The following is a 27,096-nucleotide window of genomic DNA, read 5'->3' as shown; positions in this document are numbered from 1 at the left end:
ATTGGGACACCCTTGCAGAACTTGGACACAAGAAGGGATTGCCTAGGAGGTATTTCTGTAATATGAGGGCTGCCCCACAGAATTTCCATGTGCTGGAGCTCACCCATGTGACGTTTCCCTACAATGTTACCACACTGATATACTTCCAATGGAATACACATCTGGAATTTTCAGATAAATGGGCATGCCTACAAATGGTTTCCATATAATATGGAAACCTCACAGAGTTTCCATATAACTGGATTCACCCAAATGATTTTCGTGTAGGAAAGGGAGCATGGAAGGCCTTTCTTAGGATGAGGGGTGCCCTAGATGGGTTCCTCTACCACCTTTCACCCACGTGGAATTTCTATTGTATAAGGGACTCCCGCAGCCATGGTAAGGACTACGGGGCACGGGAAATCACCTCACGGCGCCGGTCACTGGGATCTCGCTGGAACAGCCACTTAACAGTGGCCTGGGGTGAGCGGGGCTGGCACTCAAGGAAGGCTGCGCTCCCCGCCACGCCGTACTGCACAGACTCCACAGCGTTCTTGTTGGCTGTGGAGCAAGAGAGTTCTGCGTGAAAGCAGCCCAGCCTCTGGGCAGACTGCAGGCTGGCAAGGAGCATATACAGGGACACCCACCCAAACAGGCAGGGATGTGCCATGAGGGGGGTGGCTAGGGATATCGCTTCTCCAAAACCCCTCTCATCCCCTCACCCCCACGGACCACGGAAGAAGCCTTCTAGCAGGGGCCCGTGGGCAGCTCCACGCCAAGGAGTGCCCAGTGGTGAGACACAGCACACTCACCGTTGGAGTTGAATCCACGGCACTGCCTGATAGGGTTCCCATGCCGGACGTCCTGCCGGCGGCTCCGCCTGGATGAAGATAGCTCCTGAAGGAGTATTCCAAAGAAAGCTTGCCCCCTCCCCGTAGGTCCCTCTACCCTCAAAACACCAGGGTAGGATATCTCATCCATAGTCTCTCAGGGTTATATCACATCCACTTCCAAACCTCCAGGACAGGGCCATGGCCAAAATTCCAAGGGTCTGGGGGTCCACACCTCTTAGAGGATGCTGTGTAGCGGGAACAGGCCTGGCCATCCCAGGCGCAGTAGGGGTCCCGGGCGAGGCAGCAATCGGCGCAGGCAGCCCCATATGCCTGGCAGCGGTGCAGGCTCAGGTGTGTGACGCCCACAGCTGAGGCCACGTATAGCTGTTGCTGTGGGCAGGGGTAGGGGCTTGTCAGTTCCCTCCCCACAGCCAGCCCTCCTAGGGAGCCAGCTGGGCCAGGCTGCTCCCTTTCCTGTTCTGTGCCTCAGGGCGGACCCACCTCTGTGCCAACGGGATGACCCCAAGGGGAAGCAGGCTCCATCCCCATCCCCAGCCCACCTCGCTAAAACTCACCCTCTTGGAAGAGATGGTCATGGTCTTAACGGGTGCTGGGTCCTAGAAGAAGATAGGCATCAGCTCATGACCCTAGGGACCCCTCTCTGTCCTAACCAGGAGGTCTGAGGTCAGGAGCTGGTACCAAGGAAGGCCAGAGTGAGGAGGACAGGACTGGGTGGTGTCACACCCACCTTGAAGACCTCCACCTCCTCTAGCATGAGCTCTTCCATCTCCTGGTCATCTTTAGGCAGCACAATCACCTTCTGCACTGTCCCGCGGTCTGGAACGGGCCAGGCAAGGCCTCAGTAGGGCTGAGGATGCTGGGGAAGGGGCACCAGCCTCAGCCCCTTCCCCCACCAGGGCCCAAACCCCCAGGGGCAGTGGAGCAGGAGTTCTGTACCAAGGATGAAGAGTTGTCCCAGAAGAGGGGAAGGGGTCTGAGGGGCTGGCCCAGGATAAAGGGGAGTTTCAGCTAGAGTCCAGCCTTCCGACCCCAAGCCCTCATTCTGGGAAGCTGAGAATGGGATGTTGGAGGTTTTCTTCTGTGTTGAGGGCTACTGAACAGCAGCGGGGGCACTTGGTGTGTGCACACAAGAGCATGTGTGTCAGTATTTGGACCCATGTATCCTGGAGGCATCTGCCATCTTCCCCCTTTTCCTGCTCACATGAGTCCCCAGGCACCCAGTCCTGGCCACCAGGGATGGGGTGGGAATGGGGTTTCCCCACCCCTGCTCTCAGTTGTCCTGGTCATAGTGAAAGCTCCAGAGGATAAAGATGGCAGAGTTGACCTTGACAACCCCGACCAACCCCTGACCAGGGTAGTCCCAGCCCCTGGATCAGCACCCTCCACCCAGTGGGCCCAGCGTGGGAGGGGCCGGGAGCAGCAGTGGGTACCTGTGCCCAGGAAAAGCACCTCATAGCGCCCATCGGCTGCATCCACCTGGTCCACGGCGACAGTGGTGAGACGGTAGGGAGCGCCTGTGCGGACCACCAGGGGCCGCCGCTGCAGAGGGTACACGGCCTGGTACATGAGTGGGTGGCTGCGCATGAAGTTGATCACTTCATCAGGGTAGTCCTTGGTGGACTTCATGGATGGTGTGAAGGTTCCGCCAGGGCACTGCGGGCAGGTGATGAGCGTTAGGCCCAGGCCACCTGGGTGGGGCCTGCTGGACCCATTCACTTCAGAAGAGGTCTCTGATCTGTCTGTCTGTCTGTCTGTCTGTCCCCACCTGCCCCCATGCTCTGCTCCTCTGAAACCCCATCCAGACTCTTGCCCTATGTCCAACCTCTCTGCAGGTTCTGCTCCAGCCAAGGTCCAAGGTCCCACATGGCCAAGTCCCAAGGCCATGTCCCCGGCCTCATGTGCCATGACCTTGTGGCAGCATTTGGTAGAGCCTACCAAGGCCTTTCTAGATGCTCATCCCCACCCACTTGTCTCCTTCCTCTCTAGCTGTTCTTCCGGCCCCCTCCCCCCACCCCACCCCTACTCAGCAGGACTGCAGGCCCTGAGCTCCTTTAACACCCTGGGCACATGATCAGATCACGCTGCTCTCCTGTTTAGACTCCTGCACTGGCTCTTGTCACACCAAGATCAGGTGAATCGCCTCCCACAGCTGCAGGGGCTTCCACCCACCCCCACTTTCAGCCTGCCTCCCAGCTTTTGCCTTGAAGACTCTTCCCTACAACTTTCACCCCCAGAGCAGCCTGCCACACCCAGCCCACCACCTTTGTTTCAGGATCCCATCTGGGTTCTTTCACAGCCTGACACTGTGTGTAAACGATGGAGGATTTTTTGGTGAGCTTTATTCTAACTGCAGCTTTATTGAGGGTAACTGGTGAGTTTATACGTGTATATGGGCCACCTCTCCCACTTGGCTGTGAGTGTCATGATGATGGGGCCTGGGTCTGCAGAGGATCTGACCTACGGCAGGCCTCATAGTAAGAGCGGAAAGGGAAATGGGAGTAAGTGAGGTCCTCACCGTGCCGGGCCGTGGGTAGGGCATCTTCCCTGAGAAGGGCATCCACTGGTAGTTGGGGCCCTCCTTGTGGGCAAAGGGCCCATTGAAGACCATGCGAATGTCAGCCATGGAGTAGACACACACGGCAGAGCCTCGGAACACGGAGCTGTGGGCAGGGCAGGTGCTGCTGCGGGTAGGGCAGACCCTTGGCCCAGGGCCCCTCCCCAGCCTGCCCTGACCCATGGCTCACCACCAGGATGGGGTCCTGCACAAGTCATAGCCTCCCAACCCAGCCACACCTTACCACTGCCTGCCCCGACCCCAGCCTCACCCCGAGGACGTAAAGACAGCATAAATGACTGGGTTCCTCACATCCTGGGTCTGCTGGACAAACACATCCTCTGGAGACAGAGGGAGACGGTGCTGTGAGGGTACCTTGGCCAGGAGCCCCAAGGCCCTGCCCACTCCTGCCCAGGGGACCACCCATCCAGCCGCCATCCCCCCTCATAGCCACAGGACCCCTCCCGCCTGCCGGTTGCTCACGGAGCTCGTCGAAGTGAGTCTCGATGCCATCATCGCCAGGCACGGAGCAGACCAGCCGCGCCTTCAGGAATGTGCTCCACTTGTTGACCAAGCAGCAGTGACCTCCATCATCGTTCTAGGGGGTGGGGGCAGGGACAGGTCAGAATTGCTCGCTCACCCCACAGACTCAGCTGGCGCCGGGCTAACAGAGCCAGGACTGGGCCTGGAGAGAGGGTGGCAAGCGGCCCCGCCAGTGCGTACCAGGCAGATCCGCCCGATGCGGGCGTACACGGCGGGGCTCTGTGGCGCCTCCGCCGACCGCTCGCGGAAGAAGAAGTAGAGCTTGTCGTCGTTGCGCTCCGCGCTGTCCGGGATGAGCTCAGCGTGGATGAATGAAGGGTCTGCAGGTGGGCAGGGGTCAGCTGGGCGAGACTCCCCAGACAAGGCCTCTTTCCCCAGCCAGATACAGGAACACTCCCAACTCTTTCTCAGATAAGAAACTACTCCCGCCCCAGCCGTCAAGGGCCGAAAATCCCCTCACGAGTGTTTCTTGATGATCTCCCCGCCGCATCCCAGGCAGGCGGCCGCGGAGGTCTCCTGGGCTGCACTCACCATTGAGCCACCGGGAGTTGTACTGGTCGGTGCGCATGGCCGTCTGCTTTCCAAGTGTGCGGAAGATGGCTGCGTCAGTGCCCATGAAGTCGATGTACACACCCGCGTACAGCTCCTCGTCTGCGGGTGGCCCAGTGGGTCAGTCAGGGGACGCCCTTGGCTAAGGTCGCTGCACAGCACAGACGACCTCTGGGGCAGGGTCTCATCTTTCCCTCAGGTTCTCCAGGGCACCCTCTTTCACCAGTGGGGTGCTGGTAAACGTTGAACAACTGGCTCTGGGAGGACTGGGATTAGCATCAATTGGCTCTGATTAGTAGCCAGAGCCAATTTCTGTGGTGTAAATACTCCTGCCATGGCTGATTTCAAGATACTAATCTGAGGTCACCGAAAGTGAGGTTGGGAAGAGCTACGGAAAGAGGTTGGGAAGAGCTGCCAAAACCACCGTCTAGTATTTCTACCCTGTGGAGACCATAGATGCCAATAATCTCAAGAACACTGATAACAATAAAATGTAGTAAAATCATTAGGAAGTAATGAGTTTTGAGTATTTTTACCTTTGTTTTTCAAATAATTTATTAAATTGTACACTTATATAATTTACTTTTTAATAATAGCTGAGTTTAACAGTTGGCCCACAAAATATCTGAAAATTTAACAATTGCACTGGCTCCAGCAGGGCAGGCCCTGTCTTCCCCCTTCAGACTCCCTGGGCTCTGCCATCAGGCTAGGACCTCACTCACCAAGACGGGGAGGATAATGCCCACCCTCTGCCTTTCCTAGGCTGGGAGGTGGCACACTGCCCAGCAGCTGCTCTGAGAGGCAGACTGGGTTAGGAAATCAGAAACTAGGCAGAGTGCGGGGACCAGGGTCAGCAGTGGGGCTCATCCCACCTAGGGCAGGGGTAGCAGCTCCTCCTGAGACCCCAGGCAGGACTCCTCCTCAGAGAACATTCTCCCAACTCTCCCAGACACTTGGCCATACCAGAAACAAACTCCCCAAGTTGGCCACAGGGCCAGGACTCTCCATTGGTGCTTCCTTGTGGGCCTCTCCCAGCACCCCAGACAATCCAAGAACATGCAATGGGACCACCCCTTACATCACCCCCCCAGCGCAGACTCAGCCGTTCTTCTCTTCTAGGCGGTCTCCGGCCTGGACAGTTCTGGCCTTTGCATGGAGCACACTGTGGATTTCGGGGTAGAATCCAGGCCCTCAAGCCCTCCCCCATCTGAGGGTCTGGATGGAGGCTTATAGCACCTCGTCTCTGCCCCTTAGCTCACACTGGGGTCTGGTGTGTACCCCTCCCCTTGTCAGGTGGGGGCACATTGCAGAGGGTTCAGATGGTGATCTCATGGTCTCTGCACTGGGGTAAGTGGTGCCACACTCCCCACTGTAGAGGCAGCGGCCACACCTTTAGGCAGTAGAACCAGGGTAGGGTAGGGGCACTCACTGATGAGGGCCGAGGCTGTGTCCAGCTTGGGGTCGTACGGACACTTGCCCTTCCCTGACTCGAGTCTCTCAGGCTCCAGGTAGAAGATGTAATCCTGCAGGGTAGAGAGGGGCTCAGCATTGTCCAAACCATCCCACGGCCAGGAAGAGCTGGGTCACCAGGCTCCCAGGCGGAGAGTGAGCCCCCAGGGACACCCTGCTTCACTCCCCAGCTCTCCTTGGGTTTTAACTCTGTCTAGCCAGGTTTCCAGGGGAGGGTCGCACTGCAGGTTCCAAAGGAGGTACTTCCTGGTCCAGGTCTCAGAGGGCTCTGCTTTGGGGACCATGAGAGGGACATGGGGTGGGTTTATAGGGACTGAAGCCCCTCCACACCAACTTGCTCAGGAAGACTCTGGCCAGGGCCCCCTTGGGCCACAGAGGCACAATTCTTTGAGCACAAAGGAGTTGCCAACCTGAACAGGGTAGGGGGTACTGGAAAGGGCTGGGGGTCCTGTTCTTTGCCATTAGGCCCCACCAGGCCTGAGGGCTCTGAGTTATTGTGTTGTTGGGCTTTGTGCCCTACCTGTGGTCCTCAGGACAGATTAATAGGCCAGGGCCTTCTTTCCATCCCCCAGCAGAGCCCCCAGCTCCACATGTCTCCGCAGGGAGCCAGGAGTTGAGGGGTCCAGCCCAGACCACACAGAATTCACAAAGCTCCCTATCCTTCCAGCCCAGCCCTGAAGATGCTAGGAGGAAGGTGAAGATGCTTGGTGAAGGCACTGGGACCAGGATAAGCTCATGAGAAGGGAAAGGGAGGGAAAGAAGAGAGGCACAGAGGCAAGAGGGAGGTGGCAGCAGGTGACAGGGATGGTGATGGGAAGGTATACACAGGCCTGATTCCAGTTACACTCTGCACACATGACTTCCTGCACACATGGGGCTGCACACACAGCTCGGCACGCATCACTGCCAACACACGGGACCCACTGTTCACACCCTGGACGCACACATACAGAGTCTGAGTGGTCCCACCTTTCAGCACTCCCTGCGGCAGACACACAAGCTCAAGTGACCACTTGCTCTATCACTCATCGGCAGCCCCGGCCACCCTGCCCGCCCCGGCCCAGCCCCAGCCACCTCCCTCCCCAGCTCAGGCTCCCTCGGCCCTGTCCCAGGTCATATCTGGTAGACACGCAGCTCTGCCCTTCCCACCCTTGGGGAAGAGAGCTCCAAGCATGGGAGTGTGCAGGACCCTGTGTTAACTCGTGACCCAGGGGAGGCATGGGGTGTGGACACCTGACAGCCAGGTTCCCACTCTGGGTGCTAAGTAACATGTGGGTTGGAGAGCACTTGTGCCAAAGCGTGTGTTGGTGTGTGCTCACACATGTCTACACACAAGTGTCCTGAGGGCATGGCTGTCCCCAGGGCTCCTGTCTTCCCCACCTGGTGGCTTCGTGATTTCTTGCCTGCAGGGGTCACACTGAGGCTGACATGAATCCAACCGGGAATGCCTTCAGAGTCTGAGGGCACTGCAGGGGAAGGGGTGGAGGGATGCACAGAGACAGTCGGAAGACCCTGGGGAGGCTGGCCTGGGGTGCAGGTTCCTGGGAGGCCAGGCCTAGGGTGAGTTCAGTTCAGAGGCAGTGCTGCCTGGCAAGGGCCTGGAGGGATGAGGCCCACCTGGCGTGGGGCTGTGGGCGTCGGGTGGAGGGCACCATCCGTGGCTCTGCTGCCTCGGCCTCTGACCACCTGCATCTGAGTCCAGGGTGTGGCCTGAGAAGACGAGGAATAGGGGTTAGAGGCAGGGGTGGCAGGGGCTGGGGGAGCGGGCTCGGGCTGCCAGCCTCTCACACCACACATGCCAGGAACACACAGGAGCACATGGGCCCCCAGAGTACATAGACGCACCTGTGTGTGAACACATACCCACAGCTGGTGCACGCCTGCACACACCTGGGCCCCTGAGGTCCAATCGCTCTCACACATGCCCTACAAGGTCATACCAGCGCACACACATGCCCACATGGAAATGGAGAAGGGCAGAAGCGGGCAGGGCGGGGCAGAGCTGAGGAAAGGGCAGCTCTCCCTCCGGCCGTGTAGCAGAAGCTGACCCAGGCGTCCAGCCTCCTGACGCTGAGGCCCCCGCCAGGCCCTCTGGCTTGGCTGCAGGGGCACGGTCCACAGGCATAGCCAAGGGAACTGTTGCAACATATGGAGCGAGCGCTTACTACATGCCAGGCACAGGGCTAAGAGCTTTGAGAACGTTAGCTCACTGCCTCCTCCTCACACCGACCTGTGAGAAAGGTAGCTATTAGCCCCATTTTCATGTGAGGAAACTGAGGCTCTGAGAGGTGAAAGAAGTCACTCACCCAAGGTCACAGGGCTGAGAAGTGGCAGGGCTGGGGCTCAAGCCCATTCTCCCATCAGAACACTGGAAGGTAGCTACCAGTGGGGGCAGCACAGAACCGAGGGAGCAGGGCTTACCTGGGCCCGGCGGCCGCGGTTTACATAGGTGCACATGGGGTTGTAGGCGCCTGTCCCACACACGTACAGGTGTGTTCGGTTCCAGGGCTGGATGAGCCTGACGAAGTTCCCGCATTCACCCTGGGACCAGAGGGAAAGCCAAGGAAATGCCCAGATGCCTGCCTGGCCCTACTGCCTTCCTGGGGTCCCCGTCCCCCCACTCCCTCCATCTGTGGCTCCCACTGCACTCACATTGCCATCCTTGCCTGACAGTACGCACTCCTCGATGCGCTGTGGGGAGGCTGCCCAATGGATCTGCCAGATACAGGGGTCAGAGGGCACTGCTGGACAGAGCCCCAAGCCCTGGAGTCCGTGTCCCTCACCCCCTGCCCCACATCTGGGCTGCCTCTTACAATGAGGGGCTCCCGGTTGATGTCGTGCAGGTCCAGGGACAGCACGTAGTCCTTGCTGCCCACGTACATGCGGTCGTGGTCCTCGTCCTTGAGCAGGATTCGGTAGTCCGTCGTGTTGAGCAGAAAGTTAAAGAAGTGGGCTGTGCCTGTAGCCTTCAGCTCTGTGGGCGGAGGGCAGGGCAGCAGTGAGGGCACTTGGAGACCATCCGGCCATACCCTGCTTTGATGGAGAGGGGACCCTCACCACATGGTCCTCTTACACCCCCATCTTCTCCTCCAGGGCCTACTTGGTTCCCTCTCTAGTCCATGACATCCTGGGAGAAGAAAGTGGGACAGATGGGCAGGCCAGGGAAGGAACCACACCCAAAGCCAGGGCCCTGATTCATCAGCAGCCCAGTCAGTCTCCGGGTCCCAGTGAAAGGGCAGGGGGTGCAGGCCAGGGCACGTGATGGCATCAAAGACTCTTTGCTTGGCTAGGGGTTAATGCTCCCAAGCTCAGGGTGGGGCCAGCTTCCCACAAGGGCCTAAAAGGGTTAATGGGCAGAGGGGTGGGGCAGGTGCAGCCAGGACGCTGGCACAGAGCCAGAGTGCCACGTCCTCACCCCAGCTGCCCACCAGACAGAGGGCAAACCTGGCGCACAGCAAGGCCCCCACCTCGCCCGAAGCGGGTTCACCAGGACACTGAAAAGCCCTGCTGGAGCCAAACGGTCCAACAGACATTGGGCTTCCCCCAGACCCCACAGGGCTGCCAGTAGTGGGATCCTCAGGCCTCTTTGAACCAGCCAGGAAGTCTTTCCCAGGAAAGAGGCCCTCTCCCTAATGCTGCAGTGTTCCCGGGGCTGGGGACAGGGTTCAGCTGAGTCCTGATTCCCTTCTGCTTGAGTCCTTCCTGGGGATGAAGGACAGGAGGAAACCTGGCTAGTGAGAGGCCAATGACAGCACAGGACTCCAGAAAACTTGGGAAACTTCCTCTGGGAGGGGGAGTGCTGAGGGGTCCCCTTGGCAAGCCCCTCCTCCACCTACCCCTAGCTATTTTTAGCTCTTCAGGAGAGGATATTGTTAATGAGGGTGATGAATATTCACCGGCATAGAAGGCTTGAGATGGCAGCACACAAAAGAGTCCGTACATATGCACAGGGCCCAGGTATACACACATACACACACATGTCCTACAACAGATCATACATGCCCCACCTCCCTGCCCCAAAGCTGGTAACCCACTTCACAGGTAGGACAATCAAGGGGAGGCCTGGAGAAGGAGAACTGCTGGGATCTGAGGTCACTGAGAGCCCTAGATGCTGCCTGAAGGTGGAACCAGCAGGTGGCCCCATACCATCAGTCAAGGCCACCCTCTACTCAGGCAGCTGTCTTTGACTGGCCTGGCTGACCCTGAACCCTGCTGTGTGCTGCAACCCTGGAATGGAGCTGGGGAGGCTGCGCCTGAGAGCAGCTTTGACGGGAACTCCAGGATGTGTTGAGATGGGCGTGTGAGGTGGGCTGGGAGCCAGGGGACTCCCACAGTCGACCCAGAGCTCACGTCTGAGGGCGGGGCAGGGCACGCAAAGGCCTCGCCCTGCCCAGCCCTGACTATGGCAACAAGAGAATACAGGTGATGACCTTGGCCAACCGCTGGGACGCAGGGACGCCAAGGGATCAAAGGGCCGATCCCTGCCTGGCTAAGGCCTTGCCTGCCTGTCCGGCGGTGCCTCTGAAGTCCTGGGCAGGGTAGCCTGGGCACCTGTCTTGCACCTGTTGTTGGGCCACTCGGAGTCCCCCGCCTGGCCACCCAGTCATAGTGACAACAGGAAAGTAAACACTCCCCCACCCCCAGGGCCAGGAAGTGGCCAGAGAGGAAGTGGGGCTGCCAGCGGAGCCCCCCCAGGCGGGGACAGCCCGCCAGGCGTTATTTATACCCTGGCTGGGGGCATGGCCTTGGATGTGCCCTTACTCGTCCTGCTGAGCTAGGGGGCATTTGAGGGGTAATGGAGGGGAGGGAGGTGAAGTTCAAGTGGACACCTTTAGACACAGGCACCCGAGGTGGGGGCAAACTCTGAACATCTAGCCCCAGGGATGCAACTAGCCATAATCCCTACCCTCCATCTCTGCCCAGCCTTGGGCCCCTGTAAAGTGGACCCTTCCCCTCTGTAGTGCCATGACGCCCAGTGCCAGAGCCCCAAGTCCAAGCCCTCCTCCTGAGTTCAAAGCCCCAGCAGTCCAGCGCCGTGAGAAAGGCAGGAGAGAGATCACTCAGCAAATGAGCAAACAGACTTCCATGTGGAGCAGGAGACCAGCCTTGATCTGACATCCCACCTTTCAACCCTGCATGCTCCCTGCACCCTGGGCAGAAGTTGGAATCACTTGGTCATCAGGTACCTATTATGGGCAAAATCCTGTGCTCACAATATCCAATTTACAGATGAGGATGGAGAGGCACAGGGAAGGGAAGTGACATGTCAGAGTGCATGGAGAGTGGATTCCCACCCAGGTCTGTGGCCTTCTGGGCTGAAGGAGGGCAGGTCCCAGAAGAATCAGTCCTGGTGGTGGGGACTGCCTGCCAGGAGGGCCAAGGCCGGAAAGTGACTAGTCCTCCATTGATGGGGCACATGACTCAGGACCCTTGGGACCCCGCCCAGTGGCCACGGGATATGGCGTCAATGGCTCTGTTGTCACAGGATGTGATGTTTTGGTCACTGTGGAAACTGCGAGGGGGGTGGAACCCCCATAAGGCTGTGTGGGTGGGGAAGGGGTGGGACCAAGGGTCAGGAATTTTTGGCTCTGGTGTGGGCTTCTGGCAGTTGGGGTCAGGGAGTGCTCATCACCCTCATGTCAGATTGTAGGGAAGACAGCCTTGCACCCCCAGCTCCAGACAGGAAGACAGGCCCAGGGCCAAGTGGTGCTCACCTCAGGTCACAGGGTGAGGGGTGAAACAGTGTCCTGTCCTCTCTCTCCCCACCTTGCCACAGGGCAAAGGAACTGGGGGCCTTCATTCCTCAAAGAAGCCTGGGTCAGGGCAGGAGGTGGTCAAGTAGCCCTGGATATCCTGCTCTGACACCTGTAGCGCTGCCAGCCAGCAGGGCTAGAGCCTAGGGTCCCCAATCCCACTAAGGAGTAGCGACTTGGGCCAAGGGGACCTGGGGCCTGAGGGGGCATCAGTGTATGTGAGGGAGCTGACATGCACCCAGGCTGCTTGTGTCCTCAGGCCAGTCCCTACCTCTGCTCCACTTGTTCCAGGCCCAGGTCTGATAGTAGGAGTGTCATCCCTCTCCGAACCCAGGACAATACTGAGAGAGGAGTTGGGGCACAACCAAGGGCTCTGTGGGTATCAAGGATTCAAGTCTGGATAAGCTTTGACCTTGGGGAGGGAGGGCGGTGTGCCTTGATGATGCTCCAGGGAAGGGCTCCCCACCCCCATGCCTTCACCCAGGCTGGGCACAGGTTGGGTGGGGTGACATCCGGGAAGGCTTTTCCCGTCATCGGGAAGGAAGAGCCTTTTCTGGCATCAGACACCTCATTTCCACAGCCGTTCCCAGCCTCAAGCACTCTCCCATGGCCATTAGAAACTCGGGGTCCTGGCCCAGAAGGCCTGGCAAAGGTCCAGAGGCAGGGACTTTCTCAGTGCATAGGAGGCTTAATCCTGGGGGTCTCTGTTTCCTTCTCTCTGGGAAGCAGCTGATGATGCCTTACTTTAAAGGAGGCAGTGGGCGAGGATAGCACTGAGGAGGCGTGTCCGCAGCCCTCACCCGCAGACCCCAAGTGAGCGGCCCCTGACCCCTACTGCCCGTCTCTAGGACACCAGGTCTATTGCTAGTGAGGCAGGGGCTGCAGCAAACAGGGGGGTCTCAGAGCAGAGATGGGCACCCCGCCCCCTTGGTTATAGCCCCACAAAGCAGCAGGCTCTGACTGACAGTGTCACCTCCCCTGGCTGTGCTTGGGTTCTGGGGGGTGATAGACAGGTCCCTGCAGCCCAGCCCTGACCTCTGACCTTATGTGGGCTGGTGCAGCCCTAATCCCTAAGCTGAAGAGAAATGAGGTTGGGGTGAGGGGCAGGCGTGCTGGCCAGGGTCTTTGTCAGCAATTCATCCTCCTGCCCTTCTGAGGACGGAAACCAGGAGGACAGGAGATGGCAGCAGTGGCAGCAGCAGAAGTGGCAGGGGCCAGACAATCCCTCCCGGACACCATGTGGGCTCTCGAGAAGGGTGGCCCCCAGCCCCTTCATCACTCCCCCAAGCTGTGAGGGGCCCCAAAGGAAGGCCCGGGGGCTGGGCTGGCCCCCTGGCTCCTGGCCTAATCCTCTTTTAATGAGCGGCCAGCCGGAAGGCCTCAGCCCCTGGCCACAGCCTTGCAACCCTGGAGCCCCAGCCAAGCTGAGCTGGGGGCAGGGCAGCCCCAAAGCCTTTGCACGCACCTTTCTTTTTGCTCAGCACATCCACCTCACTCACATCCCAATAAAAGACCCCAATCCTGGCCAGGTCAACCCAGGGCCCCAGCATCTGCAGGGACATACTAGGGTGACATCTGCCTCGTGCTCCCATGGATCCTCTCCTGGGCATTTACCATTTGTTTCTGTCCAGGTCCCACATGGGCTGGGCAAGAGAAGCTGTCGCTGCGGATCCAGGTGCTGACTCTCCAATCCCTCCTCCCACTACCGGGGATGTTCTGGATGGGAACCCCTAGAAGCCAGACCCAGGGTTTTGCCTCGGGCTTAAGCTGCCTTCTCCCTATAGGGGAACCACCAAGTTCCTCTGGTCCCAAGCCCCTCAAAATTGTCCTCTCTAATCCCATCCCTGGGCCAAGCTCTCCACATTAGAGACCCAGAGGCCTCCCTAGAAGCCATCCACACTGCCCTCCTTCCCCCCAGGCAGGTGAGCCAGGTCGATGCCAACAAAACCAATTACAGCCGCTCTCACCCAATTAGCAACTAATTATGGCCTCGTAGTCCATTCAACATAATTAACATGTAAATGACTCTGCGTGTTTATACTCAATAACAGCTCTGATTGAATTTAATTTAAATGTCTGAACTGGGGATCCAGTTACCGTATTTCACCACTTAGAGCTGCCACTCCCTGGGAAGGTCGCTTCCCCCAGGGGAGAGGGACCCAAAGCCAGAGTGCAGGTTGGAGGGGCAGGCACCAGGACACTGGCCCAGGCCAGGAGAGGGTGGAGATAGTTGTAATTCCTGCCTCCTTGACATGCCTATCCCAGGGGTGCGGGGAGGTGGTGAGGTCAGAAGAGTCCCCAGTGGGACCCTCAAGATGGGAAATCCTCTGGAACAAGGGGCCCCTCTTAAGGGCTACTGTAAACATCCCAGCTGTTCAGTAAACACCAAGCTGGAGCCAAGCTGGAGCAGCCCAGCTGGGCCAAGCTCTGCTGCAGGCTTCCCTCCCATTTTGGGGGCTGGGGGCTGGGGCCTGGGGCCTGGGGCCAGTAGGCCCAGGCATGCTGTTCCCACGCCCGTTCCGCCCCAGCGCCCACCTGCTCCGCCCAGGAGGAGACAGGCTGAGGGTACAGGTCATCCTGACCTAGGAGAAGCTAGGAGGGAAAGGGCAGCAAGGTCACTCCCTGGCACACATGCCAGGAGGATACCAGCAGTTCTACACCTCTCCCCTCTAAGGATGTCAAGTGACTTTCGACCAGCAGGTAGGGGGCCCTCCGGCCTAGGTGCCTCCATTGATCCCTGCCCACCCACAGGGCCCCATGGCGCCTGATGGTTCTAGGTCTGGCCTGGTGGCTCAGGGTGCCAGGAGGTCCTACATGGACCCTAATGTGCATGGCTGCCTGTGAGGATAGCTTTGGGCATCCAGCAGCCAGGCAATGTTCAGAGCTCTAGCAGCCCAGCTTGGAGAAGGCACAGTGTGGTCAAGAAAGCTGGCTTGAAGGAGCAGGGTGGCCCCTGTGCAGGGGGTGGGGGGAGGCGGCCTGAGCCAGGCAAGCAGCTTACACTGGAATGTGCCCCAAGAAGTGGGAAGGGGTGGTAAGAGGGGTGGGTCCTGAGGGGAGGATGGTACTGATCCATTTCTCAGGTGGAGAGAGTTCCACAGGACTGGGGGCCTGCCCCTCCTCCCACATTCCAGACCTGGCCCGGAAACCCCTCACTCCTTCCTCCACCACCTCCTCCTCCCTGTGACTACAAAAGACAACAAACTCTCCATGGCTCATTTACTCTGATAAATCAACCAGACAGACAGGCCAGGATGGGACCCACAGTCTGGTGGGTGTCAAGACATTCCCCCTGCCCTGGGCCCAGCCCCCATCTCTCCTGCCCTCCTTAGACTCCTGGGCTCCCAGCAGCCCCTCCAATCACTCACCCCAAGATGTCCCAGACAGTGTTAGCCCCCTCCCCAAAATTCAGATGGGGAAACTGAGGCACTGCACAGACAGATATGTGCTCATGGTCAGCACTGGGGGACACAATGAGGCTGTGTCAGGAGTCCAGGCAGGACTCAGCTGGTTGCCAGTCCAGAAAGGCAGGGAGGACTCCACGCGGGCCTGGTGCTGGGACTAGAGGGGGCTGAGCAACATGACAGTGTGGGCGGCCCTGGGCAGAGCCCCACGGAGTGCCACCCACTCCACCTTGGGTGCTACAGGAGCCCATGAGGCCCCCACATTCTAGCTGTTGCTCTGCCCAGTGTAGCATATGACCCACAAGAGCCACCCATGCTGGCTGACCAGCAGGTATACAGGCAGTGGACTCTGCCCTTGGGACGAAATGAGAGGATCAGCACTGAGCCCTAAATGGGAAGAAACAAGGCTCTTGGCTGGTGCAGAGACCTTAGAGGAAAGAGCATGTCCGGGTAGGAAGCCAAGGAAGGGTCACGATGGTGATGGGAGGAGGTGGAGGCAAGGGGGTTTCAGGGGGAGGAAGGAAGGAAGAAGTGGGGGAAGGGGGGACTGGAGCTAAGGCCTTACATCCCAAAGGTTTCCGGGTCCCTGGAGGAGCCTGTTGCTTGGGGGCTGTCCCTGCCCTGCAGACATGTAGCAGAGAGGCAGCCCCAGTGAGAACATCACAAGTCAGCCCAGCCAAGACCTCGCTCTGCCACGGGCTGGCCTCCTGGATCCTAGGCCAGCAGCCACCGCCCAGACCCCATTCTTTGCTGGGTCAGGATCAGTGGTCAGGGTCTGGAGCCCAGGAGGCCTCTGCCCTCTCCCTGGGACTGCTCAGAGCCCAGGAAAGGGTTGGGGGGGGCCTGCAGGCCTGCCAAGCTCAGGCACCCACGTGAGCTGGGCTTTGGATTGAGACTGGAGCCTTCTGGCATCCAGGCCTCTGGCAAGAGCCCTCTTGCTATTTCTAAGAAAAATGCAGCAAAAATCTTCTCTGCTTCTCCAAAGCTCCAAGGGCTCCCTTGAGGCGGAGCTCAGATTCCCAGGACAGCGCCAGGCCAGGCCAGGAAAACATGCTCTCAACCTAGCCATGAAGAAGCCCAAGTGAACAACCCAGGCCTGGTTAGCCCTAGGACAAGCTGCAGGAGCCAGAACAGTGCTCAAGGGGCATGGGGGTGGTGGCAGTGGTCATTACAGCTGCTCATGGGCACCAGCCAGCCTGGGGTGTTCATCTAGTGGGGAGCTCCTTCCAAGGTATCCCCTCCCTGAGTGCATCTCTGTCATTGGATTTTGCCCAATATGTATTTGGTACCTCTGCCATGAAAAACAGAGCTTAAAAACCACAAGGAAAATGTGCAAACTCTATATCCTAGCACTGAGAGCAAGATTCTATCTAGTATCTTGCCCTTTCCCCAAATGTTGCACCACACACACCCCATCTCTGCTCTTGCTCTTCCCTCTCCTGCCATCTCCCTTCCCCTACTTGAGATGTAGCCTCCTCCATGAAGCCGGCCCAGATGCCTATGTAGGAATCCTCAGGGGCCCTCTTGCAGTCTTTTCCAAACACCATCTGCCTCTCCAAAGGTTAGAAATCTAGAGGGAGAGGTGAGGCACTGAAGACTCCTTGGGGACCCCAGAATCAGCGCTCACCTGTCTGCCACTCTCACCCTCTGAGACTTCCTTTGCTGGGGCCATAACTGTATTCAAAGTTAATCCTCCCCAAACCATAATGAGGTCAGCACCACTCTTATCCCTATTTTACAGGTGAGGCAGCAGGGACACAGAGGGACTTCACTCTGCAAGGTCTACCCACAGTCAGGATGCAAGCAAGGCAGCTTGGGCCCTCAGGATGCTGCTTCCAAGGGGCCACTGTCATCCCCACCTTACACAGGGAAGCCAGGGGTGGGAGAGCTTAAGCCACTTGTCCAAGGTCACACAGCTGACGAGGGTAGAATAGGGGTCTGTCTGCTTTCAGGATCAGCCTTCTCAATTACCACCAGCACCACCTCTGCATTCTATCAAATTTAAGCACCCCATTCCCTGCCCTGGGGGAGGAGTTAGAGGTCTCCCATGAGTCAGGAGCCAGGTAACCACAGCTCTGAAGACACCCTCTGGGCCCCTACCACCTCTGGAGGGGTCACAGGGTTGGAGGTGCACATACACAGGTGCAGACAGCCAAGAGTCCACTCTGAGGCCATTGCCTTGCAAGCCACAGGGTGAAAGATGCCTTTATGGGCCAGGATGAGATTTTTATCTTGGCGGTTTCTCTTTAAATTCTTTACGATTACGAAGCAGCGGGGGCTGCCAAGGAACATGATTTACTCCTTGAGCATGCACCAGCTCCTCACTCAGTGCCAAAGGAAGCTGGAGCCAGGGAGGGAAGGGTGGGCATCATGCCAGGGAACCCGAGACAAGGCCTGTGCTGCGGAGGCCCAGTCAGTGGCGGTCCCATCTGAAGCTTGGCTGGACCTGGAAGGACCACAGCAGAAGGCCTCTGGCCCTGATCTGGCTGACCCAGGTTCTCGGCAAGCATAAGGACCTGCCCTGCTCTCTCGAAGAGCTGATCCCTGGCCAGCTGAGGGGCAGCCAGCCAGCCCCGAGGACCTCCCAATTCTCGAAGTGGTCACTTCCAAGTCTCCTTTCAGAAGTGAAGCAGCTCTCATTTCCAGGAAAACTGAGATCCCAAACACAGGGATCTGGACTCAAGTTCATACTTTGCATCTTCCTTCCTCCCTCTTCAGGCTCATCCTGGAATACCCACCCTTCCCCAGTTGGCTAGCTCTAAGTCCACTGTAGCTGTCAAAGCCCTACCCAGATCCCTGGTGCCCTCTATGGCCTCCGAAGTTCCAAGCCTGTGTGGCTGGCCAGGGAGCCCCTGGAGGGCAAGGGCGGGTCCCCAAGCTCCCTAGCCCCACTCCCACAGTGCAGTCAAGCCTGCTAAGTTGAGGTTTGCTAATGACACTTACATTTCAACCCATATTCACCCAGTACTCACTCCCCCTTCAGTGAAGTAAACGGACTGTGACCCCTCCTAACCTCCAATCTCCTCATTTCCTAATAAGGAGACCTGGTGACTCTGGGTCTCTGATGCCACATGCAAATGATGTAGGAGGTGGCACTGTGCTGGGCCATTAGCCCCAGAGGCTCAAAGGCTGGGCTTAGGTGGGTTGGTGGAGAGTGACCCACCTCTTCACCCTCCACCTGCAGAACATTGTTCCCACAGAGCAAGCCAGATGTGCCCTGAGTCTGAGAAGGTTGACTCCCAGGGCTACTCTGGACATAGGGGCCCTCTTCTCTCCAGGACCTTGGTTTTCCTTCTCCGAAAAGAGAGAGCTTCCTAGGGGTCTCTGATGATTGAGGGGCTGGGGTGACGGAGGGCTGGATTTATAGGACATAAGCAAACCCAAAGGCTAATCTTCAGTGGCAGAGGGCACAAGACACCTGCCGGTTCTAACCCAGCCCTCTCCTTGGAAAATGAGGCTGGGCAGGCTAAAGGTGGCACTGCAGGGTCCTGGAACCCTAGCCCTAGCCCATGGGAGAAGGCTGTGCCTGCATCCCCCAACCTGCCCTCTACTCTCAGTCCTGGGACATACTGAGACATCAGGTAGAGCCTGAGTGACCCAGGAAGCCTCTGGGTCCCTTTCCTCACAGGAAACCCAGGGGGCACTCCTCCCACCCACCAGGCCTTGGAGGGACTACCACTTGGTTATCATCTTGGGTACCTACTGTTACTTCTATTATTTTCATCTTTCCTGACCTCCCCTGGTGAGGTGACCTTCCACTCCATCTCCCTACTCCTGCCTCAGTTTCCCCATAGACCAGCCACCTCATGTCAACACAAAACCCCTTTCCCCCACCAAACACCTCTTGGCCCCAAGTCCTGGCCAAAGCCAGCCCAGGCAGCAGCAATGTATTGTGGGGGTGGCTTCCTGGGAACAAGTAAACATTCCCCAAGCTAAACAAAGGAACTGGCAGGGCCGTCACACCTCCCTGCTGCATCAGAAGGTGGTACCCCAGGGCTTGAACCATCTCAGGAAGAGGGAAGGGAGTTTTTTTTCTCCCAGACTTGGCCAGTGATTCTGAGGTTAAGGGGACTCCAGGCACAGGCAAAGATGGTAGGAGGACAGAGGGTCCTGCTGGCCAGGCTTTCTAGTCCTAAGCATCCATGAGCTCTCAAAAAATACCTCTCCTGCTCCTGGAAATCGTTCCCACTTGACTACTCATGTCTGCCTGACCTTGGCTATGCTGCTGATGGAAGCTCAGGAGATGGGCCATAGGAGCCCCCCAACTCTGACTGAACCCTAGGCCCCTTCCTTACACCCTCTTGGGTTTAGGTCTCGCTGGGGTGCCCAGGGGGATAGGCAGGCAGCAAGCCCAAGCCTGGCCCAGTTCCTGCCTTTGTTCCCTTATCTGCCCTGAGCAGCATGGCCCCTCATACCAGCACCTCCGGCTTGGAGGGTCTGGCCTGACCAGGCTGGAACTAGCACCTCCCAGCTGTGGAGGGACCCAGGCAGGGGAGGGGATGTGCCTAGGCTGAGTCCCTGAGGTATGCCAGTGGCTATATCCATCTAAGGCACAGATGGAGAAACTGAGGCATGGAGTGGGAGTGACCACCCTTGCTCTTAAGAGTGCCCTCTCTGCGCCCCTCATATATACTGGGGAGAAGCTTCCCACAGCCCTGGCCACAGCCAGGCCAGGACTCAGGTTCTGTAGGTGTTGGTCTCCATTCTCAATGCCACCAACACTCTCTGGGGCCCTACTCCTCCCTGAGAGTCACGTTGTACGCATGACCTGGCTGAACATCCAGCCCGGGGGGTGCATGGGGCCTGGGGTACAGTAAATGCCGGGATCCCAGGTGGCATGGACCAACCGGGTGTCCACTGTCTTTTCAGCCAGTTTGACTGTGAGCACTCCTGCATCTTGTTCACTGCAGAGTCCCCAGTACTCAGCACAGGGCCTGGCACACAGTAGATGCTTGAGTATTTGCTAAACTAAGTGACATCTCAGCAGAAAATTAGGACAGGAGATCAAGTAGGAAACAGGAATGGTCATTCAGGGCAAGGAAACCTGTGTGTGCAAAGGCACAGAGGCCCAGGGATGGGGCAGCCCCAAGCAGCCTACAGCCCCACCCCAGGCAGCCACAACAGTCAGCACCACAGGCTGGCTGCCAGCGAGCTGGGCTTTTAGTCACTGCGGGTGTCGGGTTCAGAGCTAATTGAGAGGGAATCGACCTGACCGATGTGGGCGTCAGGCGTCAGCAAGGCCAGGACTCCAGGGTTCTATTTCTGGCCTTGCCTCTGCCTCGTGCCTGACCTTGGCCCTGCCCTTGCCTGAGCCTCGGTTTCTCCCTCTGGAAAACAGGAACAAAAGCCTTTGCCCCATTGCCCCTGGCAGGTCCAAGAAGGTTTGAAATGAGTGTACAGAGGACCTCCCTGTCTCATTCCTCCTGCTTCTTCTCATGGGTCTCCAGGGTGATGACAAAAATAATACCCAGAGTGGATGTTTGAGCTCCAGAGTCCCAGGGGTGTGGAGACCAAGCCACCTCTCCCTTCCGTGTAGGGAGGGGATGCCCTACTCCCCCTGCCAGCACCCTGGGCTGGGAAAGGGGTGAGAGGGGGATCAGGTCCCTTTCAGTATTTATTAATCTGCTCTGAGGCATTCCACCAGGGAAAGGTAGATGTATCAGCAGAATAAATATCTCACCTTCCCAGGCCTAGGAGAGGGGTTGGTTTCCTACAACCCAAACCGATCAATTCTGCCCATTTCTCAGGCCCTGTGCGGGACTCCTTTCAGGTACATCCTCAGAAATTCACTCCCCTCCACCATCAAGTGGCAGGGGTGGGATGAAGCCAGGAGAGGGGCTCTACTGGGAGACATGGGAACACAGTGAGGTGGCAGCTGGGCCTCAGCCAAGTGTGAGGAAGGAAAGGTCAGCCCACTCTTTCAACCCTAATAAGTGTGCCCAGAAATCTAGCCAGTTAGGGCTGTCAGCCCCACCCAGGGTAGGCAGCTAGACAAAGTGACCCTGGGCCAGAGGAGGGCCAAGGGTGAGAAGTCAGCAGCGACCCCAGGTCCCCCAGGCCCCAGCATGGCCTCTGCCCCTTATCCCAGGCGGAGGGTAGACTCTTTGGATCATGCACATCTTTGAGGAAGAGACTGGTGAGTGAGCCATCTGTACGCCTGGGTACATGTGCCATGCATGTTCACCTGCCTACTGGGTTAGCTGCAAAGGTGATGGAGCTGGGGGACCAGCCTCTCATTCTGCAGACCTCAACTCATCATTAAAACCTTCCAGTGACTTCAGGCAAAGTGGTCACTGGGGATTTCAGGCCTGTCACAACACCACGTGCACTCCTTGAACTCACCACGTGGCCTACCCTCCATTCACAGCCAGCAGCTCCCTCCCCAATTCCTGGGAACCCCTCCCACTGGAGACCCAAAGGAAGGTTCCTCAAGCACCCAGGAATCAAGAGTAGGTGCTGCTCCTCCAGGTTCCTGAGGCCTCAGTGTCTGCACAACTGTCTAACCCTCCATCCAAGGGACTGCCCAGGGCAAAACCAGCAGCAAGGAAGGGCTTCTGCAAACACAAGTTTGAAAGGTGTGACATCTCACACAGAGGGAGATGCTCTTCGGACCCTCGCCCAGAGACTTCACATTCTGACTCTAGAAGGGACCCAGACTCAGAACCCTTCTCTAAATGTCTATGTAGCCCAGTCTTCAGCCTTTCCCAGCAAGTCATCACCTCCCTGTCCCCTCCACACACACCCAGGGTGACTCATGTGGCTGTACAATTTGTCATGGTTTTGCTTTGACCTCTCCTCTCTCTCCTGTGCAACAGGGCCAAGTGCTCTGGACAGAGGAGGACACTAGGGGACAACAAGGCAGCCTCTTACCTTTGAAGGAAAGCCGGACCCGGGGCATGGCCAGGAGGTGGTCCTGGGTGGAGGTGGCTGGCCAGGCCCCAGTCAGTAGGGAAGCCCAGAGGAGGAGGCCAGCGACAGGCATTGTGGGAGGGGCCTAGGGCCCAGGAAGCAGGCGGCCGTCTAGACACCTGGGAGGGGGAACCAAGATTGGAATGTGTGAGGCAGATGGGGGTGTCCAGCCCTACCAACATTTCCCTTATGTAGTTCTGCCCAAGGTAGCTCAGTTTCCCTATCTGAACATATAGAGTGATGGATGTCTCCTTGCTCACATCTTCAGCCTGGGGCCATGAATGCCCCAGTTTGCAAACTTTATATACTTTCTTGTCCCTGCCAATAGGCCTGAAGACCAAGCAACTAGGTGCAGCCCGGGGTCACCAGGGCTATCAGAAGCCACTGGAGACTCAAACCCTCCCCCCACCACAGCACCCTGAATTCCATTCACAGCTCAAGCAGACTATCTTACAGCCCTCTCCAGCTCCCAACAGGCTCTCTCCCTTGCATCCTCCCCAAGTCAACATGGGCTGTTCCTTCCTTTTCCCACTTCAAGGAATAGGGGAAGAGATGGGTCCAGTCCTGCCAGCTCAAGCCAAACCTCTCCCCCTAGCATAGGGAAATCTGACCTTGATTATTGGGGTTGGGCATGAAAGAGTGGAGGATGAGTGAGACATATGCAGACAGCCTAGAGTAGAAGAGAGACAGTAGCCAGAAAAAGAGAGGCAAAGAACAGCTGAAATCTTTTACTGAAATCACAGCAGGAGGTATCCAGGTCAGACACACAGAAGGACTTCCTGCCATGAGAATTTCCAGTTCTGCCTATAGAGAACAAAGAAGGGGAGCTAGGATGGCCAGCAGGCCTGGGGCAGGGTCTGAGCTAGCCTCAGTGTCCCCTGCAGAACTCCCATACCCCCAGCAGGCCCAAGTCTCCAGACAATGTTTTTCAAATATTGTCTCCCCAGGCAGGCTGGCTGTTGGGTAAACGCAGCCCAGCACCAGTTGTCAGAACATATTGCTCCCTCCCGGCAAAAACCAGTGCCAACTTCCCAACCCCCCCACCCAGATGCACTGGGGATGGGGGCACTAAGAATGACAATGTGAGCCCCTCCCCCAGATCTGTCTGATTATTTCTTTCTCCCATGGGAGGCAGGACCCCAGACTCATTTCTAGGAGCTTGGGGTGGGGTGGGGTGGGGGTAAGAGGTATTATGGCCTGTTAATTTGAGGCAAGGCCCAGGCTTCACATCTGACCATCAGGCCCTACTGGACAGACCCCGATGCCCTCCTTAGACCCACCTCCCTGGATCCCTTGCCTCTCCTGCCAGGCAAAGCACTGATGGTTCGTCAGACAGGAAGTGCAGCTTCAGGCCTCCTCGCCCATTCCCCAGGTGGTGCCCTCTGTGGAACACCCTCTCCTGAGTGCCTGACACACCTCTCATGTTCCTTCAAGATCCCCCATCACAGATGCTCCCTCCTGGGGAGGTGGGCTGAGGAAGAGGGGAATCAGAAACACCCCCTCCCCCAGTCTGCTGGGGCCCAAAGCGGCAGCTGACTGAATGGCAAGCGCTGACGAGGGGGGCAGATGGGAGAAAGGGCTGTGCAGCTACCATTACCCTCGGGGTACACCTGGGAGGCCCCCACTAACAGTTGTGGATACACACACATCCACATTTACATGCCTGCACATGTTCTCACAAGCATGTAGTTGCTCAAGAACTTGACCTGCTAGTTGGGTGGGGCTCAAGGAAGCTGGGAGACACTGTCCTGGCTTGGGGAGGACAAGATGCAGCCTGGGTCCCTTGGAGAGCTTCGATCCTATATCACAGGGGATTCAGGGTGACTCACCTCCCCCCCTACCCTGTGACCTCATTTCTCCTACATCCATTTTCATGGTGACAAGGTCAGGATCACCACAGACAGTGTGGAGTCCCCCAAGGTGTCCAGGAAGGTGGAGGGTCTTGCTTCACTGGGCCGCTACAGGGACCTCCCACAATGCTTTGGCCCTTTAAAGGGGTGAATGGGGGATGTTCAAATCTGTTGGGGCCTCAGGCCCAAGTCCAGGTCCCCTCTTTGGCAGCCTGGGTGATGGAAGGAGAGTTGGAGAGGGAAGAAAGAAGAGAAAGAGAAGGACAGAAAGAGGAAAGGGAAGGGCATTTCCACAGTTGCTTCCCCTCTGCCAGCCCCTAGATGCATTCCACTCAACCTCAGCCCCAGAGAAGCCCCCAGTCTGGCCCAGCCCAGGTGGGTGGACAGAGAAGGAACAGCCACCGCCACCTGGGAGCCCACCAGGAGGAGAGCGGAGAAGGAAGGAAAGAAGGCTGGTGGGAGGGAGCAAGGGAGGGAGGCAGGCGGGAGGGAGGAGGAGAGAGGGAGGAGAGAGGGAGGGACGGAGGAGAGACGTTCGAACAAAGAACCGAAGAGCTGGGGCTGGCAAGGGGTGCAGGGAAGGGGCCGCCAGACAAGGGGGTCTGGAAGCACCTGGGGGCGGGGCGGGGGGCTAGGAGGTCGAATTGTCCAGCCTGATCCAGACTTCCCAGGCTTGGAGGGGAGGCCGGGAGTGGACAGCCTGTCTCAGAGAAGGTTGGTGCCTCTGAGCTGAGAACTGTCTGTATGGAAGGGAGGCAGGAGCAGGGGCTGCGGGGGAACACGGTGAAGAAATTATTAACAGCACCCACCCCCACCTAGCTCCACTGATACTCCCCTCATCAGGCCAGAGCTCCTTCCTGGCTCCTTGGCTTCCCCCTCCCCCAACACCCCATGGACTAAGAAACAGAGACACCCCAGTATAGCTGGGATTGAAACCCTTTCATGGTCAGGGTTTTCCAGTCAAGGTCACCTAGGCTTGGCTCCATCTTCCCCTCAAGATGTGCCTAGAGCAGCAGGGGGCTGAGGCTGGGCTCCTGGCCTTCTCTCCCCAACCCCCGCACTTCTGGGCCTCGCTTCTTCAGAACTGAGGGATAGCAGCAGAGGTAGGCGTGCCCAGTGCCCTTACCTTCCAGGACACCCTACCCCAAGGGTCTAGGCACACTCCCTCTGCAGCTTGGGGGAAAGTCCCAGCTCCATCCAACCCCCTGGGCTGGGATGAGCCTCCCAACCTCTGGGTGCAGTTTCCTATCCCTGCAACTAGGACAGGGGCTTCTGGGAGACAATCTGGATGAATTCAGGAAGACAGGAATCCCCAATCTGACCCAGCTCCAGGGTGGATACACCAGTGACTCCAGTTCAGTCCCTCTAACCCGGGTGTTCATGAGCTGATGTTCACAACACACTTATCTCAAGAATTAGAAGTTATTTATCCAGACAGGCCTCCAGCTCTAGCTCCAGCTGACCCCTCCTGCCAGCCCTGCTTCATTCCTTGGCCACCTTGACACTCTCTGGTCTCACCTGCTCTAGGCAAGCCCAACAAGCTCCTAGTGTCCCCTGCCCACTTCACCACTGGGGCCCCAGTCTGCTCAGATGGGGGGCTTGAGTGTAGGCTCTCCCAGCTCACCTACACCCCACATACATCAGGGCCCCCAATCCAAGCAAGTCTCTCTGCGGGAAAAGCAAACCCAAACTAGCAGCCAGGGGTCGGGGGCTGGCACAGAGCTGGGAGAAAAGCCTTGGGGCTGGCTGTCCTCTGGCCCTGCTGATCCTGGAGACCCTCCACGTGAGGGCTGCCAATATACCGCTTCCCTTCTACTAGACGATCCCAGATCCACTCACTGAGGCAGGGAAGGCATACCTACTAGGGAGAGCTGCCTGAGGCGTTAGTGGGAGAGCTGAGCCAGAAGGGACATCAGGCCTCCTGCTCCAGGAACAAGGCGTATACGGGAGCACCCACTGACCCAGAACGTTTCGCAAAAAAGTTGCTTTGCACACTGGTGACCCCGCAGGCCACATCATTCACACATCCCTACGTCGCCTCAATGTTGAGGGTCCGGGCAGCCCAGACAGGTACAGCGCCCACTCTGGTCCGCGGGAGGCCCCCTGGCTCTCCAAGCCCCGCGCCCCATACTTCCTCAGAGTTGCAGCGCCGCGGGTCCCAGAGGGACGGCGGGGTGGCCCGGCCGCCTTCCCGCTCCCTCCCGGTTCCCGCCGCACTCACCTCTTCCACGGCGGCGGGGCCTGGGCTCCCGAGCGGCGGCGGCGGCTGCGGCGGCAGCAGAGCGGCTCCCGGTTGGGCCAGTTCGCTCTAGCGGCCCCCCGGGGCCATGGCCCTGCCCGCGCCCTCTCGCCGCTGTGCCTGAGCCGGGGTCGGCGCCGCGGCCCCGGCTTAACGGGTTCCTTGGGCTTCGGGTGCGTCAGCAGCCGAGTCCCTGGGCCCCATCCTGGGCCATGGGAAGGCTCAGGGGCGCTCGGGGCCGCCTCCCCCGGGGTGGGCTGCGGGCGCCCCCTGGCCGGCGCGCCGAGGGCGCATTCCCCGGCGAGGGGCGCGGGCGACGGCGCGCGCTGGGCTTCGGGGCGCTGCGCTCGGCTCGGCCCAGTGGCGCTGTGCTCGCCTGGTCTCTGGAATGGGGCCGGGCGGCCGCGCTGGGCTGCGCTCGGGGTTCGCCGGACGGCGGGCGTTCGCTCGCTCGCTTGCTGGCTCTGGTCTCGCGGCCGCCGGCGGGACCCGGCGCTCGGAGCCGCGCGGGGAGCGCCGGCAATTGGCCGCCCGTGGGCGACATTTGCATAGCGCGGCCCCGCCCCGCCCGCCCCGCCCGGCCCCACCCCCGGGGCGGGACCCGCCCGGCCGCCGTCCCGCCCCCGCTCCACCTGTCCGCGGGCTGCGCTCGGGGGCTGCCAGGCGGTGGGGCAGCCCGCGCCCGGGGAAGCTAATCTGCGCTCCCCGCGCCCCCGCCCCGGCTTCGCGGGCGGCGCCCCCGCCCCGCCCGGGCTTTGTCTCTCGGTGGATAAGCGCACAGCGCGTCTGGTGTTTACCCGGGCACTCAACTCCCTGGCGGGAAGGACAGGCGCGCCGGGGAGCAACGAGCCTGCGCTCACCTGCGCATCCCCCTGCCATGTCCCTCCTTCCCGCTCGCTGCTGGCCGTGTCGGGCCCCGCTTGAGCCCCGCAGCTCAGGACCCAGGACTGCGCCTGCTGCTCAGCAGGTGGCGGTGCAGCCCCTGGGACGGC

At 58.8% G+C, this 27,096-nt stretch overlaps 1 protein-coding gene across 5 annotated transcripts in view; it reads right to left on the bottom strand.

Annotated features, from left to right (window-relative positions):
- The window catches only part of SEMA3F (semaphorin 3F), a 28,714-nt gene extending 2,086 nt beyond the window's left edge, over positions 1 to 26,628 (bottom strand). Inside the window, exons 1-18 of one of the 5 annotated variants that reach the window (XM_072941305.1) lie at positions 26,087 to 26,628; positions 21,977 to 22,134; positions 8,763 to 8,923; positions 8,602 to 8,664; positions 8,371 to 8,490; positions 7,567 to 7,659; positions 5,909 to 6,002; positions 4,462 to 4,581; positions 4,111 to 4,250; positions 3,871 to 3,985; positions 3,659 to 3,728; positions 3,349 to 3,493; positions 2,264 to 2,486; positions 1,561 to 1,649; positions 1,388 to 1,429; positions 1,045 to 1,202; positions 792 to 859; positions 407 to 540 (exon numbers count right to left, since the gene is read on the bottom strand). In XM_072941305.1, the coding sequence (XP_072797406.1) occupies positions 407 to 540; positions 792 to 859; positions 1,045 to 1,202; positions 1,388 to 1,429; positions 1,561 to 1,649; positions 2,264 to 2,486; positions 3,349 to 3,493; positions 3,659 to 3,728; positions 3,871 to 3,985; positions 4,111 to 4,250; positions 4,462 to 4,581; positions 5,909 to 6,002; positions 7,567 to 7,659; positions 8,371 to 8,490; positions 8,602 to 8,664; positions 8,763 to 8,923; positions 21,977 to 22,088 (1,947 nt within the window). In that variant the 5' untranslated portion in view covers positions 22,089 to 22,134; positions 26,087 to 26,628. Of the gene's footprint in view, positions 1 to 406; positions 541 to 791; positions 860 to 1,044; positions 1,203 to 1,387; positions 1,430 to 1,560; positions 1,650 to 2,263; positions 2,487 to 3,348; positions 3,494 to 3,658; positions 3,729 to 3,870; positions 3,986 to 4,110; positions 4,251 to 4,461; positions 4,582 to 5,908; positions 6,003 to 7,566; positions 7,660 to 8,370; positions 8,491 to 8,601; positions 8,665 to 8,762; positions 8,983 to 21,976; positions 22,135 to 26,086 lie in introns of those variants that run through there. The other 4 variants (XM_072941301.1, XM_072941302.1, XM_072941304.1 and 1 more) reach the window with 4 other exon arrangements.
- Between the last annotated feature and the right edge of the window lie 468 nt (positions 26,629 to 27,096).

This window comes from Vicugna pacos, chromosome 17, assembly GCF_048564905.1.
Source record: "Vicugna pacos chromosome 17, VicPac4, whole genome shotgun sequence".
Taxonomy (NCBI): domain Eukaryota; kingdom Metazoa; phylum Chordata; class Mammalia; order Artiodactyla; family Camelidae; genus Vicugna; species Vicugna pacos.
This window is presented reverse-complemented; position numbering and strand designations above follow the sequence as displayed.